This window comes from Ailuropoda melanoleuca, chromosome 4 (assembly GCF_002007445.2).
Source record: "Ailuropoda melanoleuca isolate Jingjing chromosome 4, ASM200744v2, whole genome shotgun sequence".
Lineage (NCBI taxonomy): Eukaryota > Metazoa > Chordata > Mammalia > Carnivora > Ursidae > Ailuropoda > Ailuropoda melanoleuca.
Window position 1 is genome coordinate 55,637,085 of NC_048221.1, and position 23,918 is coordinate 55,661,002.

The 23,918-nt window shown below is 51.0% G+C and overlaps 1 protein-coding gene across 2 annotated transcripts in view; it reads right to left on the reverse strand.

Annotated features, from left to right (window-relative positions):
• Nucleotides 1–23,918, reverse strand: part of EEFSEC (eukaryotic elongation factor, selenocysteine-tRNA specific) — a 248,119-nt gene that overhangs the window by 53,791 nt on the left and 170,410 nt on the right. For both annotated transcript variants that reach the window (XM_034658872.1, XM_034658873.1), the window contains exon 5: nt 10,539–11,195. In XM_034658872.1, the coding sequence (XP_034514763.1) occupies nt 10,539–11,195 (657 nt within the window). The remainder of the gene's footprint in view (nt 1–10,538; nt 11,196–23,918) is intronic.

Genomic DNA, 23,918 nt, shown 5'->3' on the forward strand with positions numbered 1-23,918 from the left:
GTGGCACCAAGGAAAGAGGGGCAGCCAGCCGTGCAGTGGGGCCTTGAGTCACTCGCTCCACTGGCTGTGAGAAGGACTAAAGTGTGAGGAAGGGCTGGGAACGTTTGAGTCTGGATTGCCTCTTCCAGCAATATGACCTGGGGCAAGGGACTTCCCTGACCTTCAGTTTCTTCCTCTGAAAAGGCTGTTTTTGGGGTTAAGGGTGTTGGTGTTGGCAAGAACAACTAAGACATATTCAGAAACCGCAAGATGGAGAGTTATCTCACCGAAGAAAAGCAAGAACGCTGATACCGACTCCACACAGACTACATGCCGGCGGCTGCTCTCGGGACTCTGGTTCTCTCCCTCATACCCTCCATCCCACAGTGAGGTCCTCGCCAAGGACAGGAGCCTGGGAAGGGATCTGCGAGAGAAGAACTCAGAAGTTGCCTGGATGGGGCGCCTGGGTGGCTCAGCAGTTAAGCGTCTGCCTTCGGCTTAGGGCGTGATCCCAGCGTTCTGGGATCGAGCCCCACATCAGGCTCTTCTGCTGGGAGCCTGCTTCTTCCTCTCCCACCTCCCCCTGCTTGTGTTCCCTCTCTCGCTGGCTGTCTCTATCTCTGTCGAATAAATAAATAAAAACTTTAAAAAAAAAAAAAGAAGTTGCCTGGATGACCAAGGTAATCCAACAAGGCTCCCGCACGAGGTGGTAGTTCTCCCAGAGCACCTGACAGCCACCAGGATTGACAACGTCCCCAAGAGTCCCTGCGATGCTGCTGTTCTGATATGACCCATCTTTATTTGGCATAAGAAACATCTCGCCCAGAGGCTGCTTTTTCTTCCCCGCCAGTACAGGGCCATGGCAGGGAGAGAGGAGCCCTGGAGTGGCCTGCAAGGTAAGCGGCTCCTCCACCAGCCATAGTGGGACCTGGGGCAGGCCACATCATTTTTCTGAGCCTCAGTGTCCTCTCCGGTGAAAACAGGGTGGACGTATCCACCTCCAAGGTTGCTGTGAGGAGAGGCAAGAGTTCTAATGTGAAAGATTGCTGTGAGTGACAGCCAACCTCATTGCAATCCCATAGTGTCAACCCACAAAAGGAAAACAGCCTTTAGTTCATCTTGTTTGGTCAAGCGAGTTGCAGAGACCCAGTGAGGAGGCTTAGGGCAGGCCAGGTTCTGGGCATCAGAGAAGACGCCCACCCAAGGAGGCATCTGCCCGCCTCTGTCCCACCTCTCAGGCCAGTGGAGCTGGCTTCCTCAGTCCCAGTGGTGGGCAGGCCCCTCACTCGTCTGTAGCAAGCTGCGCCTCCCAGTTCCCCCCGCCATCCCCCCGGCTCCCTCCCTGGTTCTGTCCTCCATCACCCAGGCACCAATGCAGGTAAAGCCGCCGGTCTGAAGCTCACAGGGAAGTACCAAGGCACAAGTCACAAAGGCAGCTGTATTTTCATGGAGGAAAAAGGGGCTGAATATTTAAGTAAGCACTTGCTTCATGCCAGACCCTGTCCTCGGCCCTCAGCACATGTGACCTCATCTGCTCCCCACCATAGCTCCTTCACAGAAGAAACACGTTCTGGGGGTGGGGAGGGGGTGGTGGGGAGACAGTGACTTGTCTTTGACCAAGCTGAGCCGGTCCAGAGCCAGCTCTTTCCACCACGTCAAGCTGCCTTGACCCTCTGTCCATATGAGCGAAAAAGCAATCTTCAAAAGAAGGCTCACAGGCACTTCAGCAGCTGAGCAAGACTCTTCGCCATCAGAGGCTGACACCTGGAAGGGAGGAGAGGGGCCGAGGGCTTGGGCTGGGGCCAGAACACTACAGCAGCCATCTGATCTCCCTCAGCTTCAGGGGGCACCTCTGTTTTCTCGAGTGGCCTGGGAACTGACACAACCTTCAGCCTGCCGGACAAGGGCCCGGGGCAGCAAGGGTTAGCAAAGTGGCCCAAGGGGCCAGGTAGATGGCAGCACTTGCTTCCTCCAAGGGTTGGGATCTGCCAGATGGCCCCTGCTCGGGAAGGCCTACAGGGAGCTGGGCTGGCCTGCGCTCTGGCCAGCACGCTCTCCAGTGCCCTGGGCACATTTAACAAGCCATCAGCAGTGCAGCGGGGTGAGCCAAGAGCAGGGAGGTGGTGCCACTTTAGACTTCAAAGCCAGTCAGCGCTCCTGGTGGCGTCTGCGTGTTTACACTCGGTTGGGCTGACGCCGTAGGCTCCTTGGCCCAGCCCTAAGGCCTTCCCCGTCCGGCGCCAGGGTGCCAAAGCCAGCATGGTCGACATGCCTGGCCTGATCCCACCACGGGAGAGGTGCGGGTGTCAGCATCTTGCCACCACCCCAGCTGAGAACCCAGGCATCTGTGTCCTCCAGAAAGTCCAAGTAAATAGCAATGAGGAGAGCCATTGCTTAACAACGGCCTACTGTGCCAGGTACAGCACTCAGTATTTTATATGTACCCATCTCCCTGCCTTATACCACCCCATGGAGTAGGGAGTATAACCCCTGTTTTCCCAGTAAGGACACTGCGGGGAAGAGACTCCCCCAAAGTCTCACACCTGTGCAGGGGGCCATCTAGCATCCCCTGGGGCCTTGCCTGGAGCCTGAATTCCCTGGGCTTTCAAGGCCTCGGCCTGCAGGCCCTGCCATACTCGGTCTTCTGCTCTCCTCTCGTCCAGCCCTGGTGGCAAAGAGGCATCTCCTTGGTCCTGCGTGCCTGCCTCCCCGGCCTGCCACACCCTGAGACTCGACTTCACAATTAGTGGCAGGCCAGCCGTGGTAGCTAAGGGGNGCCTCCCCCCCCGGCCTGCCACCCCGAGACTCGACTTCACAATTAGTGGCAGGCCAGCCGTGGTAGCTAAGGTGTGAGTATTGTCTTTCCCTTGGTTGTGAGGTGGGCCCAAAGGGATATTTGAATAAGAGCTGGCAGGACCACATTTGTTTAGGAGAAAATGATATAGGTGAGCTGTGTAAGCTACGGAGGCAGGGAGGGAGGTGAGGAGGGCCCCTGGGGTGTGGTAGCAGTCAGAGGTGTGAAGTGGACCACGGCAGGGCAGGCAGTGCAGAGCACTCTGTGTCCTCAGCATGGAGCCCTTGGAGGCCCCACCTTTTCCCATGCAATTGTTACAAATGAGGAAATAAGGCCCCAGGGAGTAAGTGGCTTCAGTCAGGCCAGACCACTTGACTCAACCTGGGGTACCCAGGCTCAGAGTGAGACTTGGGAATGCAGGTTAGGTAAGAGGGGATAAGGCTGGGGACCTTGAGTAGACACCCACTCTGTAGGCTGCCTCGGCTGACCCTACTCAAAGGATTTCTCCAGCACAATCTGAATGAGGCTCCAGCCTCTGCCAGCCCTCATCCTGCATCGCTGGCCCCGCTGGTGGCTTCGGTGGTCAGCCCACCTACACCTTGGAGCTCCCTTCCCATCCTCCAGCTGCTGGGGGCCCTGGGCTGAGGGCCCTTTTCCTAATGCCCAGGGCCAGACCTCTGGGCCTCTGCAAAAAGAGTGCCCAGCCCTGGGACCCCCAAATCCTGCCAGTCTGAGCAGTCACAAGGCACAGCTCAAAGGTCACCAGCCCTTTTCTCTCACCAGACCACCTCCCCCACCTCAGCAGCGTCCTTGCTCCTCTCCTGCTCCCTACAGCCCCTCTGTATGCCTTCTGACTAGGCATGTGTCTGTCCTCATAGGATGGCCACGTTTCCTGTGACACTCAGCCTGGCCCACTCAGAGAGGAGCAGCTGGTGTGACACATGGCTACGATGCAGGGACCTGTGGGGCATGGCCTCACAGCTCCACTCCAGCTCAGAAACACTCTCCAACCCCCTTCACTTTCACCAGGTCTTTGCACACCTGCAAAGAAAGATCCTTTACCTAATTGTTTTCTTTAAATACCAACACTTAAAGGGAAGCTTCACATGGTACCCTACAGAGAAAACAAGAGTCGCCATAAACAGGAACCTGACGGTAAAGTAAATACAATTAAAAAAATGAATTGGATCTAGTCACAGACTGTTGGCTACTGGAAGGATCTATCTTGGCTCTGTTTTCTGCCTCTTCAAAAAGCAGATTAGCACGGAACAGAGGAGTGTTAAAGTCACCTTCAAGGGAATCTAAGACTTTCTTCATGATGTAATCAATGGGCCCCCCCAAAAAAAAACCTGAAAAAAGAGAAAAAGTTATTACTAAGAGCTTCTACATTATATAGCAGTATGAGAAAAAGCCTTAGTAAAATGAACAGCAACTTACTGCTTGCAAATTTCTAAGTTGCAAACACATGAAAGAATGAACAAATGCACACACACACAACATCTATCTATGTATCTATACCCATTCTTCACTTCTAATTTTAATGGTTCATGTTTTCTACTTTTAAAAATCTACTAGGATTAAGAAGTTGTGGTCCATATATACAATGGAATATTACTCAGCTATCAAAAAGAACGATTTCTCAACATTTGCTGCAACATGGACGGCACTGGAGGAGATAATGCTAAGTGAAATAAGTCAAGCAGAGAAAGACAATTATCATATGGTTTCTCTCATCTATGGAACATAAGAACTAGGAAGATCAGTAGGGGAAGAAAGGGATAAAGAAAGGGGGGGTAATCAGAAGGGGGAATGAAGCATGAGAGACTATGGACTCTGAGAAACAAACTGAGGGCTTCAGAGGGGAGGGGGTGGGGGAATGGGATAGACCAGTGATGGGTAGTAAGGAGGGCACGTATTGCATGGTGCACTGGGTGTTATATGCAACTAACAAATCATCGAACGTTACATCAAAAACCAGGGATATGCTGTATGGTGACTAACAATAAAAAATATTATTATAAAAAAAAAGTGTTTTAGGGTATTTTGAGATGAAGGAAAAAAAAATCTACTAGGGTCTTCTCCGTGGCCACAGGTACAACCAAAATCTAAGTCCCACAAGGACAGGGATTGTCTCTTATTCCTTGTTATATCCCCAGCCCTGAAAACAGCACACAGGTGTTCTACAAATATTTTTCAAATGACTATTGCTGAATGTCCAGTTTTGTAAATGTTCCATGGAAAAAAAAAGGAGAAAGTGTATTTTCTCTATTTCTATCTAGAAATTAAGTGTAGCAATTGTGTTACGCCTTGGTGTCCTTATCTGTTGTTTAGTGGGCCTGTCCAATTCCAGAATCTGCATTCTAAAGGGCCCCAGTATAATTATGACTCCATGTTCTACCAAGTTCTTGAATTTCTAATAGATTTTGCTCTTATATGTTTAGTAGGTGCAAGTTCGTAACCATGCCCTTTATCATTACATAATATTTCTCTTTATCTTGGTATTTTTAAAAATTTTTTTTATCATATTATCTTGGTGAGTATTTTTGTCTTGAATTCTAACTTGTCTGAAATTAACTTGTATGAAATTACCACTCATACTTTTTGTTCAGTCACCTGATATTTCTCTGTCTATCCTTTTATTTCTAATCTTCGTTTACCATTGTGTTTCCTATAAATGGCATATAACTGGATTTTGTGTTTTAATCCGATCTATCTCTGTATTACATAGGAAATTTTGGCCATTCACGTTTAGTATAATGACTGAAACTCTTGTTACTTTTGTTTTTGTCTTTTTTTTATGACCAATGTTTTTGTTTCCCTTATTTTTGTTGGTTTAATCAAATTCATTGCAGTTTCTCCCTTGTGTATGTGGAAGTGCTACATTTTCCAGTTCCATTCATAGTTTCTTCCCCTTTCTGTTTATAATCTGACACGTTTCTATATTTTTACTTGAAAACAGGATAGTAAGCATCTCCCTCACCATGACAGACTCTAATTCCCTTTCCCAAGCCCTCTCCCTAGAAAGACTAGCCCTTTAGAACACCTTCACTTCCCTTCCTCTCCCTCTCAGGTGAGACCTCTGCAGCATTTCTATTAACCTGAGCTGCCTTCCCAGGACCTAATTCCAGAGGAATGCAGACAGAGTTGAGTACGTGCATTGTAGATGGTGATTAGACTTTTCCTTGCAGGATGCTCAACCTGTTTCAAGAGTCCTATTTACCGTTTAGACCAGGGGTGGACACACTATAGCTAGAGGCCCAAATTCTGCCCAGTATCTGTTTTTGTATGGCCTTCAAGCTGAGAATGGTTCTTCTATTTCCTAATGGATTGAAGAACATCAAAAGAAGAATATTTCATGACATATGAAAAACTATGAGAAATTCAAATTTCAGTGTTCACCAATAAAGTTTTACTGGCACCCCACCACACCCACTTGCTTCTACCTTGTCTGCGGCTACTTTTGTGCCCGTGTCAGAGCTGAGCAGTTGTGACAGAGACCTTGCAGGTATTCTGGGACGGCTCCACAGCCTCTCACCCAGCCATATGTTTTATTTATTCATTTTTATTACCAGTGCATAGGCACCATGTCAAAACAGGAAAAGTGGACTTCGAATGTCACGCTTTTAATGCTCGGTGAGGTGTGGATTATTATTTTATCGAATTACATGGCAAAGCTCTGTGTTTGTTATTGGCTGTGTTAATAAAACACAGCATACACTGACATCATAATATTCCCAGCTCACAGAAAAAAAAATGAGATGATTTCAAGCAGTACATCGCATCATAGCAGAATTTCTTCACAAAACAAAACAAAAAGACAGAGAGAGAGAGAGAGTGAGAGAGAGAGAGAGAATAGGTTACAATCAAAGTAAGTTTCCAAGTGGTTCATTTGTTACCCAAGCAGGGAAAGCCATTTACTGGTGGTAAGTTAATTAAATCGTGTTTGATTACAGCAGCTAAAAAAAGTATCCAGAGAAAACAAGCTTGTTAAAGATGATTAGATTTGGGGCAAGGCCAATTGTTTGGATGTGGCCCACGGGCCACAGACACTGTAGGTGACACCAATGAGTGAAGCCACATCTGCAGGGAGGTCTGACCCATTCTCCAGTGTGAGCAAGTGAAGCAGAGCACAGAAGTAAGAGAAAACCCGGGGAGGGCTAACAGCTGGCCTCTTTATGTGCCATGCACTGTCCTCAACATTTTCTATTTATTTCACTGTTATGTTCTTTCTAGAACTTACTACTACCTGAAAGCACCTAAGATACTGTTCCTTGTCAGTCTCCCCCGTGAGAACAAGAACTCTGTCCACCTTGCTGTAACCCCACTGCCTGGCACACACAGGAGCTAAGTAAACATCTGGATATATGAATGAATAATGTCTTTTAGGCAATGGGCTCAGAAGGACTATATGCCTTAAGTCTGTCCAGATGGAAAGGGTCCATTCAACACATATCCATATAGGGCTGGGCCTTCCTTGTTTATAAATGGAAGGATGTCTTAGAGGCCCAAGCTGAGCTCCCACCCCATGGTGCAGCGCTGTGAAATTCCCTGCCCACGTTTCCACAAGAGGAGGTGGTCAGGCTGGGACTGAAGCCAGGCCTCCAAGTTCGACCAGTCTGCCACACGGCAAAGACTGTGGCCAACCAAGTGATCTGAAAATCTCTGGGTACTGTGGGTCCTGCTCAAAGCAAATGGGGCTGCCCGTTGGAGTAAGCCTGGCCTTCTACTTGTGAGCTGTACTAGGAAATCTCCTTCCTGCTTCCCCTGAGCTAGACTCAACTCTCACATATGAAGCCATTTTACCTGTGAGGTGGAGACTGTTTGCTCCTCAAATGAATGAGGCTATTGAAATAAAATGGCTGCCCAAGGCATACAGTTGTTACATGGCACAACTAAGGGTTTGAGCCCAGTCTGTGTGATCCCCAAGTTCAACCCTTACCAACCTGACCAGGAAGAAAAGTCTCCTGCCAAGGAGACCCCAGCTTCTTGAGAACGCCAGCCTCTCAACTCACTGGGCAAGAATCTACCAGACATGCTAGAAAGACAAGGGCTCACAGGCCAGTCAGTGCTGGGTTCAAATCCTGACTTGACCATCCTGTGACCTTGGGCAGGTCGCTTCACATTTCTTGAGCTGGTTTCCAGTGTGGCTGCCTTTGCAGAGGGGCCCTGATGGCCTGAGTTCAGAGTAGGAAGAACACTAGCTTTCTTTTTTAGTAACTTTTTGTGTTGTTTGAATTATAGTTTTACCATGTGCATATATTACTTTCCCCAAATATTTACATATAATTTCAGGAGGAAGAAAGTGATCTTTTTAATAATTTCAAAAAAAAGTACATAGGAAAAGTAAAAACCTTCTCCTTGAATTTTTATAAGGATTCAAAATAATGTATGCAGCCAGTAATGGCACATAGTAGGTGCTGAGTAAATAGAGGAGGGATGGGGTAGAGGGAGGCAGGAGGCAGGTGCATTCCTGTCCCTGGACCCAGAAGGGAACCTGTGGCACAGGACAGGAGTCCATTCAGCTAGAGCCTTAAGGGGCTGGTAGGGGGAACTGAGGTGCCTGCCCTTTCCTTCCTTGCAGGATCTCAGTTTCAGGACCCCTCCACACACATCCACAGCCAGGCCTGAAGCAGTCCCTGGTTGGAGGGAGCCTTTCTGTTCAGGGTGTCTACATGGGATCGGTCGACTGAAAGTCTGGGGCTCTTGTGCCTCCACTTCTGGCCTCCCTGGACTGAGGAGGAAAGGGCCGGTGGCCCCAGGGATGCCCCAGATTGGTGGCAGGGCCAGGGTCAGCACGTCTCCAGGGCCCACCCCACTGCCCTTAGGAGGCAAGAGGCATTCGATAGTATGTTTACTTGCTCCTCACAAATGCACACTCCTCATTCTCGAAGGAAGTAACTGCCGCTCCACCACCAACAGGTCTGGGGGGCAATTAGACCTGTGAACTCACCAAGTGGGACATTACTCCGTGACAGATATTTCACCAGAGAGTAATTATACTTCATAATACCGTTAATACATCAAGCGAGACAAACAAGCGACGTGCACTTTATCACTTTCGTCTTCAATCAGCATCTCAGGGCTGGCCCCTGGCTGATGGAGCCTTTGAGTGGCCTCCATGGCCGGCCCTTGACCCCTCCTGGCAGCCCTGGGAGTTTAGGCTGCTGCTTTGCAGACGAGGAAACCAACACTCACAGAGGGATAGACAGCAAACACCAGAGGGGGGCAGACATGGCTCCAGCTACAGGACTCCAGCAGTAGCGCAGGGTGACCAAGCCTGGCCAGCTGAGTGGGCAAGGCTGGCCTGGAAGCGGGAGGCCTGAGATTACAGAGCTGAGGATCCTGAGTTTCAGACAGACTGTGAGCAGGTAAGTAAGAAACTTCTACTGATTCCCCCATCAGAGGGCAGGTCTAGATATAGGCAGGAGAGGAAGGGACCCGGGCCTGAGTGCCAGGAAGAATCCTGAGACAAGGAGGAGGGGAGTGGGAGTTTCTGCAGTGACAGAGTTCCAGAGGAAAAACATGGGGATCTGAGAGAGGGGAAGGAGACAGGGTAGGGGGTGGCATTGGAAATCCCAACCCCGGCTGGCACCCAAGGCCCCGACACTTTCTCCTGAGTGCCTGCTCGGTAAGGGTCAGACCCCATGGTGGAGCCTACGCTGACTTGGGCAGGGCGCTGCACTGAGAGGGGTAACCCTCATCCTGCTGTCTAAGGAACAGAACCGCAGTCCTGCTGAGGGCCTCAGGGCAGTTTCCCCACTGGAAACTAAGCCTCCCAACACTAAGGTCTCAGCACAGCCATGCTCACCCTGCTCAGAGACGAGGCCCAGGACCACCCATAGCCACCCCTGCCCTGCAGGGGCCCACATCCAGAGAGTGAGGTTTGGACAGAGGTTTGGACATTCTCCACCCATCTCTTCAAGGCCCAGGAGGCAGGGATTCCCACTGAGACCTGCAGTGATAGACAAGGGGGGGGGCACCTGACAGAAGGTAATCCCAGGACTACAGGACCCCTTAGGCTCTAGGCTACCACATCTGCCCACTCTCAGGAAAGGCCTGTGAACCAGACTGGCTCACCCATGTCTAAAGGCCTGCATCTGGTGATGATGCCAGGCACCTGAGGAAGCCAGCAGCCCAGCCCCTCCCACTGTGTCACCTTCCTGTATTTTCCCACCTCTTGCCCTCTGGCACCCCCTGCCACCATCATCCCCCACTCCCCCAACCCACAGGCCGAGGACACGCTTGTCCAGGCCTGCCCTGCATTGACCAGCCATGCTCCCTCTGTTGATATGCCTGATTTGGGGGCTGCCTGATGGAGGCTCAGCCCCCACTGAGGCCATGAGAGCGAGGGCCTGGTCATCAGGCTGTGAGGGGCAAGGCCTGGCCTCTTATCTGAAGCTCGAGGAGGCCACTGATATCACTGGTTTCTGGCCCAGGTGAAATGCTGCTGTCTGAAACCAGTTTGTGTGAGGGACCAGGGCTGCTCTGCCCTACACAGGCCACCTCCACCACCAAAGTGGAGGGCAGGGACGGCAGCAGGTGCAGGGGGTCTCCCCTGCCTTGGTTTAGGCCCTGGCCCTGTAACTGAGGGCTGGGGGACTCAGGTCATTCAGCCACTCTGGGCCTTAGTTTCCTTGTTTTAAAACCTCAGAAGTTGGGATCAGAGGCCTCTGAAGTCTTCCTGGTCCCCACCGCAGACCCCACCCGTGTCCATCTGGACCACCGGAGCCCGACGAGGAAGGAGGACGGGAGGAGAGCTGCTTACCCGTTCTACAAGGCCGTGTTTGTGTCTGAGCTTATACACTCTGAGCCTGGGCAAGAAGCTCTCGGCGTAGTCCTTGTCCTCCAGCCCGTGGAGCAGGACGCCGTGGAAGGCCAGCCGGCACGTGTTGGCATGAATGTCCGCGTCTAGCCTGGAGCCAATCACCAGGCACAGCCGAGGGCAGGTGACAGGCTTCTCAAACTCCACGAGGGCCCACTGCTGCCGAGGGCAGCGGCCTTCTGTGGGCTGGCCCGTCTTCTTGTCAGCCTCACCACTGTCTGTCACCGGGGGTGCCAAATCCTTATCTAGGTACTGCTCCTGGAAGAGGTATTCTTGAGAGAAGTCGAAGGAGTCCAACACAGGCTCTTGGTCAAAGCTATCGGGGGCAGGACTGAAGAACATCAACCGGCCCATGACTGTCTCATGGCCCACTGTGATGTGGAACTTGGCTTTGGTCTGCAGGGGCCCCCGGAAATATGGGATCTTCTCCACAGAGACGATGGCCGCGTGGACGGTGTGCAGGGACTCAGGGGCACACACCAGGCCACGCTCTAGCAGCTTGGGGTCAAACTGGGTGACGCAGATGCCCAGTCGGTCTCCCTGCATGGCTGAAGTGACAGGCATGTGAAACATCTGCATGGACTTCACCTTCTTCACCACCTGGGGGGTAGCAAAAGAGAAAGCCCATGAAACCAAGGGCCTTGAGGCTGGGGGGAGGGGCTCCAGCTGGAGCAGTCCTACCCCAGTACTGCCAGATTCCCCGTGGCCAGAGCAAGCTCTACCCTGCAAACACGAGGCCCACAGGGCACCCTGGTCCGGGATGCAGGTGGTGGTCACAGCAGCCAAATCCTGAGCTACCAGAGCTCCCTCCATCCTTCTAGTCGCTGCTCCACCCCAGACTCCACTCTAGCACTTTCTTGCCTTGAGCCCTCTACACAGGCTTGTCACCACATGCAGAATGGTCCCCCAGGTCCTCAGCCTGCCAAGCTATCATCGTCTGTCCTTGAAAGCCCAGGCCAAACCCCGCTGCTCTAGAAAGTCTACCCTGACTCCCAGTGGGCAGGATCTGTCCCTCTCTTTGGTGCTACCTAGCCCCTCTGAGTCATACAGAGCCTGCTCTGCTGTCACTGCCTATTCTGCACCAATCTGCCTGCTAGCTGTGGGCTTCTCCAGGGCAGGTCACACTGAGGGACTACAGTGTGCCAGGGACTGTTCTGGGGGTAGGAACAGAGTGAGAAACGGCAATAAAACTACAAATATATTAACTAAGTTTGTACTGATATAATATATAAAACTTTGTGTCTAACTATATAACTAACATGATTATATACGTATATTATATATGAAGTACTATATTACATATAATATGTATACCATATATAACATATAGAGAAGGACTAGGGTTTGGGGGGAGGTCTGGCTTTTTAGAGCAGTGGTCAGGGAAGACTTCTCTAAAGGTGATGACTCAGCTAAGACCTGATTATAAGAAGTTATGTTGTGAAGGTCCAGAAAAAGATAGTTCTGAACAGGGGAGCTGATGAATGTATAGGCCCAGGCCGGAGGCTCTGTGGGTCTGAGAAATAAACAAAGAGGCGGGAGGGCTACAGCAGGGAGGGCAGGGAGGGCAGGGAGGAGAGGGCAGGCTGGAAGTCGCAGAGGAGTTAAGGCAAAGGAGTAACCTGATCTTATCTCTGTTTGGAAGCCGCCACACCAACTACTACACCAGGCAGATTTCTGCACCCACAGTTTGTAAATCAGGAACAGACATAGGAAAGGCTCTAATAAACGTTCATGAAATCAATGAACATTCTTACTAAGATCCACCGTCGGAGAGGAGATGAGATCACGCTTAGTGCAGCAAAGAAACAGGTAATGTATTTCAGAAAACTGGCCATCAAAACTTGTTAAGTGAAGACACTCTGGCCTTCAGGTTGCAACATCCCCATCTGCAAAGCCTGGGTGTGCGGAGCACTCGTTTTCTTCCTGGATAAAGGGAGAATGCTGAGCTGCTCCGGGCGCAGGAGGCCAGATCCTTTCCTGGAGAGCCATAATACTCAAGTGTTTGTTTAAAGATCATTAACTACCTAACCAAGGGGTCAGGGGGCAGAGAAAGTGAGAAGTGTGGTGTCAAAAGCCACAGCCAAGATCAATCAAAGAGAAACATAAAACATCTCTGAAATGGTCTACAAGGGCAATGGGAAACTAAGATTTTCAGGAATGCACCTCAGAGTAACCGGAGAATATTATCTTACACTAAGCGTCTGCCCTGCGAGGCAGGCCCCAAATCACAGCTCTTCCCCCCTGAGGCCTGTAGCCACCCAGTGAGCTGTCCTGTGGCCCCCACCCCACCCGTGTCCCTTCTCCAGGCCAGCTTTCTAAAGCACATGTCGGATGATGCGATTCCTTAGCACCGACCTCTACCCGGGCTCCCCTCTTCCACATCACCACTTTCAAACCTTTTGGGCATAGCTGTTGTGAGCAGGGAGATCCTTTGGTCACGTGAAATTCTATGGGCAATCAGCCCTTGGCTGCTACCCTCCTCCCCCACATTGGGTAAGCTGTTCGGGGGAGGGTAGGGGCTCTTGCACGTCCTGGCGCTCCCTCTGCTGTCCCAACAAGGACTTCTGCTTGCCCGGCTTCTCTGCACGGCCTTCCCTGGAGCCTCCCACCACATGGCCTGCCCCATATTCTCCCAGCACTTGAAGCCACAACCAGGGGAAGCTTGAACATTTCCCTATATACAGAACCATATATTCATTTTGCCTGTGAGGACCCTCCTCCCTGGGACCTCTTCCACCTGAAACTGCTGTTCATCTCATGGCTTCTCTGCTCATTCCAGACCGAGCTAGTTACTCTCCTTGGGTTGCTCTGAAGCTGACTTCCTGTATTGCCATTGCTGCTTTATGGTTCTGCCAGTCTGTGCCTCTACATACTTACTGAGTTAAATTACGATACAGTAAATACCCACGGCCCCATCATCCACCCTGAGAACTAAAACATTACCAATAACTTCACTCTCCTTCCGTGCCCCTCCCCCACCTAGTTCTCCTGCCTGCCCCCCAGCTGGAGGCAACCAATCTCTTGAATTTGGTGTGTGGCATTCCTTTCTTTTTATATATACGTGTACATGGTTGTGTGGAAGCTCACTGCATATGTAGTACATATGCCTAATCAATACTTCGCTTTGAGTGTTTGAACTCGGGGGTTCGTGCCCGTGCTGCCTACACCTGCAGCTCATTTGTCACTGATGCTGTATGTCACATGGCACACACAGACCCCCATTCAGCCTCCTATCGATGTACATATGGGTCACTTCCAGTTTTTTTCTGGAAAATGATGCGACGAATTCCCTCTCACACAAGAGTCCCACCTGATGCACAGTGCAGGGAGGGCTTCTGGAAGACGTGGGCCCTGGACCAGAACTGCTGGGTCAGGGGCGAGTGAGGGCTCATGTCTGCTAGATAAATAAAGTACCAATGTACGCTTCCACCCACAGGCCAGAGACTCTCAATGGATCCATGTCTTTTCCAACATCTGGCATGGCCAGCTTTCTTAACTTCGGCCTATCAAACTTGCATATTTCCCCTTGTAAATCCAGGTTCCTACTGCTGCATCTTGGTGCCTAGCACAGAGGGCGGCTACAGACATCGCTTATGGCAGACCCAGTTAAATACCCAGCTCATCCGAAGAGAATGGCCGCATCTGATTCTGGAAGAGAAATGCCCCTCATGGCAAAGCAAGCATGGAGTGGACATTCCAGAGCAGCCGGGGCCTGAGCGAGTTCCTGGTGTTTAGGATGATCCCTGTGACAGAGGCACAGGGCCCTCACCACCCTGACAGCCCCCACCCCCACCATCAAGCCCATCTCCAGGCAGGCTTCATTAAAAGCATGTTCTTCTCAACGGGACTTGTGTTCTTAGGACTGAAATAATAAAGAATGCCTTAAGAGGGCACCGTGAAGAGCAGAAAGACAAATAACTGTGCAAATCAAGATTTCAAGGGCCCAGACAGGAAATTGTGAAACAGATAAAGATGGGGACAGGGTGGTGTGGCACAACTGTGGGCTCTCATGGGTGCACACAGCAGCAGCAGCAGCACACAGGCTTGTCGACAAGCCCACGTTGTATAAGACAGCCTTTAAGAATGTCAGAGCCCATCTAGGACACCAAAAATATGGGAAAATAGTTTTGCCAACTCCAGAATGGGAAAAAAACAGGCTTTCCTTTCATTTTCTGGCCAACTTTGAAAGATTCCATCCATCCACTCAACAACTCACTCACATTTACGAATATCCAAGTTGAGTGGCAGAGGCAGTGCATGTGCATTCACTCAACACATATTTATCAAGTTTCTCTCATGTCCCAGGCCCAGGCCCTGGAGTGATACAGGGTGAGCAGAACAGACTCTGGAGTCTAGTGCTGGGGCAGGAGTTTATAAAATCATCAACTAATAAATGCAGATTACGAAACCACGGAGAGGTGCTATGGGAGAGAATAACTGGTGGCACAATTCTTCCTGGGTCATCAGGGAGGGCTTCCCTGAGGAGGTGGCACTAAAGCTGAGACCAGAGGGAGTAGAAGAAACCAGCCACAGGGGCTTCAGGCAGAGGGAAGAGCAGAGCAGGTCTGAGGCTCTGAGGTGGGAAAGAATGTGGCTTGTCTGAGGGACTGAAAGGTGGTGGGCTGGCTGGTGATGCCAGGGGCAGTGGCATCAGGTTGGAGACATGGGCTTGCCACCTTTGCCATGAGGACAACAGAAGCCCCGGTGGTAGTGGGGGCCTGGGGTTGAGCAGAGGAATGACACCTGCTCTCACATGCTTTGACAAGGTCACTTTGGCTACACAGTGTGGAGAAATAAGAAAAGAAAGAGGGAAAGCAGCAAGGAAGGAACTCTGAGAGTTCTTTGTGCAGTACAATGCTGGGGTGTGCTGACAGACCAGATGTGGGGACGATGGAGTCACTGGCCCACAAGGACAGACTCCCAGGTTCCAGCTGGAGGAACAGCCTTGCGCTTCGAGGAGGAGGGGCAGCGGAGAGATGTGTGCCTGGGAGAGGTCTGCGAGGCAGCTGGAAGCAGGTGAGCACAGGAGTCAGAGCTCCAGGAGAAGTGGAGGCTGGAGGGGGAGGTCGGGAGCTGGGAAAAGAAGACTCACACACCTAACTGCCTCTGACCTTTCCACCTGGAGGTCTGGCAGGGGCCTCCAGCCTACCACATCTGAGATTCACCTCCTTCCGTCTGTCTCAGAAATGGCAGTTGTACATTTCCAGCTGCTCGTGTGAAAACTGTGGGTTCCACCTTGACTCTTCTTGCTCTCTCATACACACACCCAGCCATGGGGCACTCTAGCAGGCTTCACCTTCAAAACAGGGCCAGTGCCCAAGCCCCTCCCTCTGCAACCACTGCCCACCCTGGTCCCAGGCCCACCTGGCTTTGATTACTGCCCCTTCTCCTGCAGCCTGTTCTCCACAGAGCAGCTTAAACATAAGATATGACTCTGCACTTTTGCCTCCAAGTCCTTTACTGGCTTCCCATCTCACTGTGTATAACTAATGTCCTTGCTAGGACCCCAAGGTCCAATAGTTGGCCGCTGTCTTTTCTCTGACTTTATTTGTTACAATTCCCCTGCAGCCCCTAATTCATGTCACTTCAGTCACATGAGCCTTCTTATGATTCTTGCTCCTGAAACATGCCAAGTGTGCTCCTACTTCAGGACCTTTGCACTTGCCAGTGCCTTTGACTGGGATGCTCCTCCCCCAGATACCGTATTTCTCTTTCCCTTGTTTCCTTCCTGTCCACTCAAATGTTTCTTTATCAGAGACCATCCTTGACTTTGCAATAAGAGCTCCCCATCCCTATCTTCTTTTCTGTTTTATTTTTCTTCATAACACTCACCACTATGTGACATACCATATATTTGTTTACTGACTGTCCCTCCCACACTGGAATGTAAGCTCCATGAGGGTGAGGGCTTTACTTTTATTTTCTTTAAGTTCTGTTTCTATCTTCAGTGCCCAGCATAGTGCCAGACATATAGAGGCCCTCGACACCTATTTGTGGAATGAATGAATGCAGCCATGGATGGGAACTCCCTGCCCTAGGGAGTTCCAGTCTGGGTCTGGGATGCATACATCCACAAAGGTGCATGGAGGTACACAGTCATGCTATGAGAGCAGAGCTGGCCCTGAGGCTAGCTAGGAGTTAGGAAGTTCCAGACAACCCAGGGGAAGGAGTCTTCCAAGCATCTCCAAAGGACTCAGGTTTGTCTGGCAGGGGGTAGTTAGGATGGCAGCAGAGAAGGCAGGTGGCAGAGCAGGGAGGTGGCTCTGCATGGGACCACCAGGCAAGCCCATTCCCTGAGCTCGGCTCAGAAAGGGGACGGTGGCTGCTGAGTGGCTCTCCTCTTTCTGGCACCAAGCACTTCTGGGGAAGGGAGGATGGACCCACGGAGAGAGGGAGGAAGGAATACATCAAGCAAGCAAACAATTTTTAAAACTCAAGTTCGTGCTTGCTAAGCAGTTTGGCCCTTTCTGACCAACAAGGAGGATTTACCATCATCTGGGTCAGTTATTCTTCATGAAAACCCTACGAGGCAGGTCAATATTTTTACATTCAATTTTATGGATGAAAAAAACACAGGTTTTTGATGTCTCCAAGGTCACAAAGCAAATAGGCTGAGACTTGGGACAATGAGTGCGGGGACTGCTACGCAGGCCTGACATCCCACGGCCTGGTCTCTGGACCAGCTGAGCAGAAACCGTGCTGGGCGGCTGGCACTGGGGGCAGAGCAGCCCTGCCCTGCCAGGCTGCTCTGGGTCTGGAGGACCAACACTGTGGATGCCCATGTGGTGAGAACCAGAAAGATGGCTCCAGGGAAGGGGCAGAGGTAAGACTCCACTGTGAGAGGACCCTGCTCAGGGGTAGAAGGAAGCCGAGGAGGTGTCAGCCTGTCCCGAGACTTGGGAGTGGTGGGGGCAGGGGCAGCTCAGTCCCTCCCTCAGCTCAGTCCCTCCCTCCCCCTGCCCAGGCCTTGGGGCCTGCCCTGGCCAGGGTCAGCAACAGCCTCCTCCTGGCCAAGCACAGCGGACAGGTTCAGACCCGACTTCTCAACTGCTTTGCTCTGTCCTAGCCACCATCATGTCTGTGTTTGGGTAACCGCACAGTGCTTGGCACAGGACAGACACTCAGTAAATGTCTGCTGACAGAGTAGATGAGAGGGCAAAGGAACCCTCTGTGCACTCCCAGGCCTGACACGCTCAGATACCCCTTCTGGTCTTCTGAGAATCGACGCATAGTTTTCCAGCATCCTGAGGACTCTGTAGGGTACTGTACTCAGAAGAACCTGGTCTCTGTTTTGGAGACTATGGAAAACCTCCAAAAGAAGGGACTCAGGGTGGAAATCACAAAGTGTTCATCTCTGCTCTTCATAGCACCTTGCATGGAATAGTGGTACCCAGCTAACACTGGACTTCATGATTTAACGCCATGACCTATACAGAAGGCACACAGAGAGACCGGACACTGGTCAGATACGCACGCGTGATGACATTCTACAGACCTGAGCAACCTTTTAGGTGGCTGACGATGATCTCATTTTATAGACAAGGTAACTGAGGTCTCAGAGGTTAAGACATTTATCTATAGCACCCATATGTGCCCACCATGAAAACCTGAATTCTTTTACTATATCATGCCATAAAAATGCATCTACTCCACCACGGAAGTTCAAATGAGTTACAATCACTGCAGTGGGGTTCACTCACACATGGGGAGTTCTTTGGCAGCATTCCTTCTGCGGGGTAAGAAATGGAGAGGCCCAACAACATCAGAAAGGAACAGCAGTGTTTAGGGTCCTCCGGGCATTCTAGGGAATCAACAGATGCTTGAAAGAAGTGGACAATAGCCTGCGCTTAGCAGTTTTTCTGATGTGCAGAGATTTTTGTAATAATGGCCCTGGCTATAATGAGATTGGACCTCTATTATCCATTTTCCTTCCCCTAATGAGCCTGGAAGCTCCTGGCTGTGCCAAAGGCGCAGGTCGGGGCCTTGCAACTTCATCATTACTTAATAAAATGTAAATCGGAGAGGAAAAGAAACACACAAGGTTTGACACTAATAAGCTTACAGCAGGATCAGTTACTTCAATTCAAAGAGGTTCAGACCGGAGGGGGAAAAATGAAATAAGCTTTTAAAGATCAGTCTAGGTTTGGCTCCATCAGACCTAACCAATTTTGTTTAATAAGGTTTCAATTTGGCTGCTCTTATTTCTCCCTCTTCTTCAAGCTAGGCCGGGTACAGATAAGGCATCCCCCCACCCCACCCCAGCCTAATGCATTAATTGCATCTCGCACAAAAAGCCAAACTCAGGACTCTGCACAAGGAGAGGGCAGTGCGGGCCCCTGAGGACTGCCAGCACTTCCCTAGCTGGTACACACCCCAGCTGCCCTGGCACCACCTCTGGGACTGCAAGAAGAGAACATCACATGGGTCTTGGGGACTCCATTCTCACCCATTTGTTTTTTAGAGAAATGAAAACCACACTAAAAGGTACAGGGAATCAAATGACATCAGAACCACCTGTGTTCCCACCACCTGAAACTGACCGCTAAGATCTTGTCACTCTCACTTCATGTTGACAGCAAGCTGAAGACCTCTAGTCCCATTTCCCTCCTCGACTCCCTGCAATTACTTTCATGAATTCTTTATGCATCATTCTATTTTACATACTTTGCCCATGTATCCTTGAATAGTATATATATGTTTATACGAATAGTCCCATATTATTGCTTCACTCCCACTTGCCTCCTTCCTTCTGCATTATGTTTCTGACATCTGTTCTTCCTGAGAAATAGAAGACACTGATCTATGTAGCATGTATTTATCTAGACAGAGATACTGCTTTCTCTGTACAGATCTAGGTGATTCTTTTTGATCACTGTGCGGTATTTCTTTGTAGGAAAGCTCTACCTTTTAACCCTGCCCTCACTGATGGACACGAGGTGCTATTTTTGCTGCTAGAAATGATGTTGCAGTAACCATTCCTGTACACATGGACCTGTCCACGTGAGCAGCATTTTTCTAGCATGGGAATCTGCATGGAAGGCTGGCACGGGGGTCATAGTCCACTGTGGCCAGGTCTTACTGATTGCTTTCCGAAGTGGCCGGCTTCCATCCACATGGGCAGCGGAGACCCTCGCCGGCACTTGGTATTGCAGCCTTTTAACGGTTGCCAGGCTGATGGATTAGGCATGGTGTCCCATTGCCATCTTCATGTGCACTTCTAGGGCCAGGCTCCTCAGAGTCTCTGCTGCTTCTAGTTCACCCAAGATAAACTGGTGAAAGCCCCTTGTCTACTGAGACCCTGCCAGGCCCCAGGGGCTTCATGGCATGCTCCCGAGCCCACGTGGCTCTTGGAGGCAGGGACGACGCACTGGAGGGGCAGGGAGGGGATGAGGTGGAGGAGCTCTGTGTAGGCTCCCCTCACTGTTGGGGCTCTCCTCCTGGGCTCCCTGCCCTCTGAGCACCAGTGCCAGGAAATCCTGGCAGCACTCGACACACTTCTCCTCCCCCCTAGTTGTGTCTCTGGGGAACTGCGCTGGTTGACCAGAGGTAGGATCTGTTCTACGAAAAAGTTCCATTGGGGCCTCAACAAAAGACCAACTGTCCCTGGGGAAAGAGGGGAGGGAGCCAAGGAGAACTTCCTCTCCGAGATCCCTGCTAAGAAATAAGGAATACCCCATCTGAAAAGGAAGATCTTCAGGAGCCTGGGGGCCCACAGACCCCCAAAGATCCAATTCTAGGATCAGAGATGGAACAAGAGCTCTGCCTGTCTGCATGTCTGCCTGCTTCGGCTCTTCTCCTGGCCCCCGATGCCCAGGCCCAAGTTCACTCCCAGCAGGGCCCACCTGTGCGCCTTGGAGCACCCTGCAATGTTTCTCACGGCACTCGCAGCGCCTTATCGTTTCCACTACGTGCCTGTGCATTCTGTTGTTTTCTGTGCGGCTCCCGCGCCACACGGACAGCTGCCCGTGCATAAGTTGGGTTTATTTTGCTCACCCCTGGTCCCCTGCAGGGTGCCTGCCACAGGGAGGGCAGCCGGGGAGGAAGGGAATGGATTTGGTTTCCTACCACATGGCCCAGCAAAGGCCCCTACTCCTCCATAGCGACCTCGCAAACAAACCCTGGTTGTGAACCTCCCAGTCACTGCAACAATGGAGAACCGTAAAAGTGACAAGGGGCCTGCCAGGGAGCTTTATGCTCCTCCTCCCAGCCACCCTCCACGCATTTGTCATCCCATAAAACTTTAAATTGAATTACACCAATGTTTGAGTCTTCTGTTTTCCATACAACTGGGGCTCTTTAATTGTTTTTAACGACATCCCTGGGCTTTTGGGGGGTAAGGAATCCTTGGGAGGCAAGCCAAGGGAGCCAGCTCTGTCTTCAGGGCAGGGCCCAGAAAAGCCGTCTGCGGAGCAGCGAGCATGACCACACCTGTGTGCGTGGGCCTGCGCAGAGAATCCAGACGGGCTTGGGTCTCAAAGCGGTGGGTCCCAAGGCTCCCTTTTCCTTCAGCCCTCTGTGAGTGCTCCCCCTCCCCCTCCCCCCATGGCCCCTGCTCCTGGGTGGGTATACCAGGCCCTGTGCTCTAGTTCTGAGCTTCGGGCAAGTTTCATGACCTTTCCAAGCCTCAGTTTCTTCATCAGTAAAATGGGGCTAATACATCGTAGGCCACAGGGCTTCTGTGAAAGATTTAAGAAGGTGGCATGCACCTACTATCTAGTGGAGCACTTGAAGAGTGCCAGGTCCTCAGTGAACGTGGTGGCCCCAAACCCCAACTCACAGTCCAGACCTCAGTCGCTGCCTTCTGCCTCATCCTTTAAAAGCTCCCATTGCCCCTAAGTGGTAAATCCTGAAATTTGTCTGCCCCACACCTACAGTTTCTTCCCATCCCTGGTCCCCATTTCCCACGCAGACTCCCCCAACAGTCACCCCTTCCCCATGTTTCTGCCAGGCCACCCGCCTAGCATAAAGCCCGGGGTCATAAAATGCCCTCACTCAAGCCCGCCCAGGCTCCAGGTGTCGTGCTCACTCTGTGGCTGGCCCTCAGCCCAGCCCTCCTCTCCAGCCTGGCCTCCTTCCGTGTCTATGTCCTGGCTCACCCTGAGCCTCTGCTCCTGCTTATTTAACCACCTTTCACAGTGGGCATTCTTCAGGGTCCGCTGCCAATGTCATCCCCTGCATTCCCTCAACACACATACTAGTAGCACCTGCTACCAGGCAGGCCCTTCACTTGACATGGAGACATGGGGGAAGCCATGGCCTTTGCCCTCTATGACTCCACACTCACTCTGGGGAGCAGGTGTGTAAAGTGCTATATAGAACACAGTGTGTTGAGTGCCACGACAGGGGCTTAGGGGCCTGCCAAGAGGAGGTGACATATGAATTGGATTTTGAAGGATAATGCCATGCAAACGAGATTAGGAGAGAGGGAATGGCATGGGGAAGGGGTTGTGAGGAAAGTGTAAGGAAGTGCCAGCAGGTCTGGGCAGAGTTCTATGGGGTAGGGTTCAAAACAAGATGAAGCTGATGCTGGGGCAGGGCTCTGAGGGGGCAGGAGCCCCTTCTTTCCATCTGTGCATCTTGTCCTGATGAGGCAGGGCCTGCCAATATAGAAGGGATTCAGGAATAGCCTGTGGAACAGAGTTCCAGGAAAAGCAAGGCTGGGGTTCTCATTTCCTGATACCTCCCAGGGAGAAACCTGTGCATGTGAGTACTAGATAAGATGGTCACCACAGCACAGGTAATATGCATGGAGACTGGGCAGTGGGCCAAGAGCCCACCCATGACACATGGCACATGGCAACGTGCAATATGAAATCTCCATACTCACAAATGCATGCACTGGTCAGGCTCTGTATGTAGTGACAGAATGAGGCCAATATTGGGCAAAGACAGAAAAAGTGCAAAAACCACATGACATGATACATTTACAAAATGGCATCATGTATTTTTATGAATATATATGTATTGCATAGGGAAGGGCTTAGAAGGATACACTCAAAAGAATTAACAGGGGCCTCCTCTAGACTGGAGGCCAGGATGGGGTATGACAGAACAGGACCTTTCCCCTTAACTGAAAATGTTTCACTTTTGGGACATGCAGGCGTTCATAAACTGGTTATATAATTAAAAATTAATTCTTTAAAAATAAAAGACAGACATTCTGGTCAATTAAATTTAATACAATCAGGTTCCAATCAATTCACTCAATGGAGACTGACAGTGTGCTCTGAGCCAGACTCTGTGAGGGCGCTGGGCCAGGAGGAGCAGTGAAGGCGGGTGGGCAGGGTGGGAGAGGTAGCAGGAGAATTGAGATACACTCCCTGGTCTCCCTGCTGAGCACTGTAACGCCAGACTTGAGTCTTGACTTCCCCAGCAACATCCTGAAGCCACGGCCGCAGGACGAGAAGCCAGCAGGCCCCCGAACTAAAGCCTGGCCCAACCTACCTTCTCCACATGGGGAGACACTGGGGACTCTGGCTGAGGCAGCTGGCACAGAATGGGAGACTCTCTCATTTCTCCTGAAACCTATGGAAACTGTCATGCCACCTGCCAGGAGGGGGAGGACAAAAGAGAAGATATAAGGCTCTGAGTTCCTACAAAATAAAAGGGAAAAGTGGCACAATGGGGGATGCCACGGCTCCAAACGACCCCAGCTCCGTGCAGCACCCAGACCAAGAGCCAGCTAGCAGGCGGGGGGACCCCAGGCCAGGCCTGAGAGCCAGGCATTCTGAAGACACTGAACTGTTTTGTCCTTGACCTGAGTGAACCCACCTTCACGCCACCCAGGTGCCCCATGGGAAGTGCCTGTTCTTCACAAAGTGGCCCGGAGACAAAGACCTGCTGCCCACGACCACAACCCTCAGGGCCACTCGAGATCACCTTGGCCCAAGCCTTTCTAGAAGGGCTAATGGTTTCTACATCTTACGTCTAAGAATCTACGCCGAGGAAACTCTCCGAAAGGCAAAGATGGGTCACGAAAATACTCACTTCACTATACTTTATGATAACCACAAGACGGTGACAACCCAGAAGCCCAACAGCAGACGAATGGCTAAATAAACAGCGGATGAGACGTCATGGGAGTAATCAAAGAGATGAAGCAATTTTATCAGCACGGAAATATGCTTTCTCTATAATACTGGACAACTAATCGAGGCATAAAAGTATTTAAAATATAACCTTAACTGCAAATAGCAGTTGCCTCTGGGTGATAGGCTTCTTGGTGAGTTTGGTTTTCCAGTTTCTTCATACTTCATAGAGATTTCTAGAGTAATCCTGTATTGCTTTGATTTAGGAGGAAAGGCTTTTAAAAACCAAAGTAGA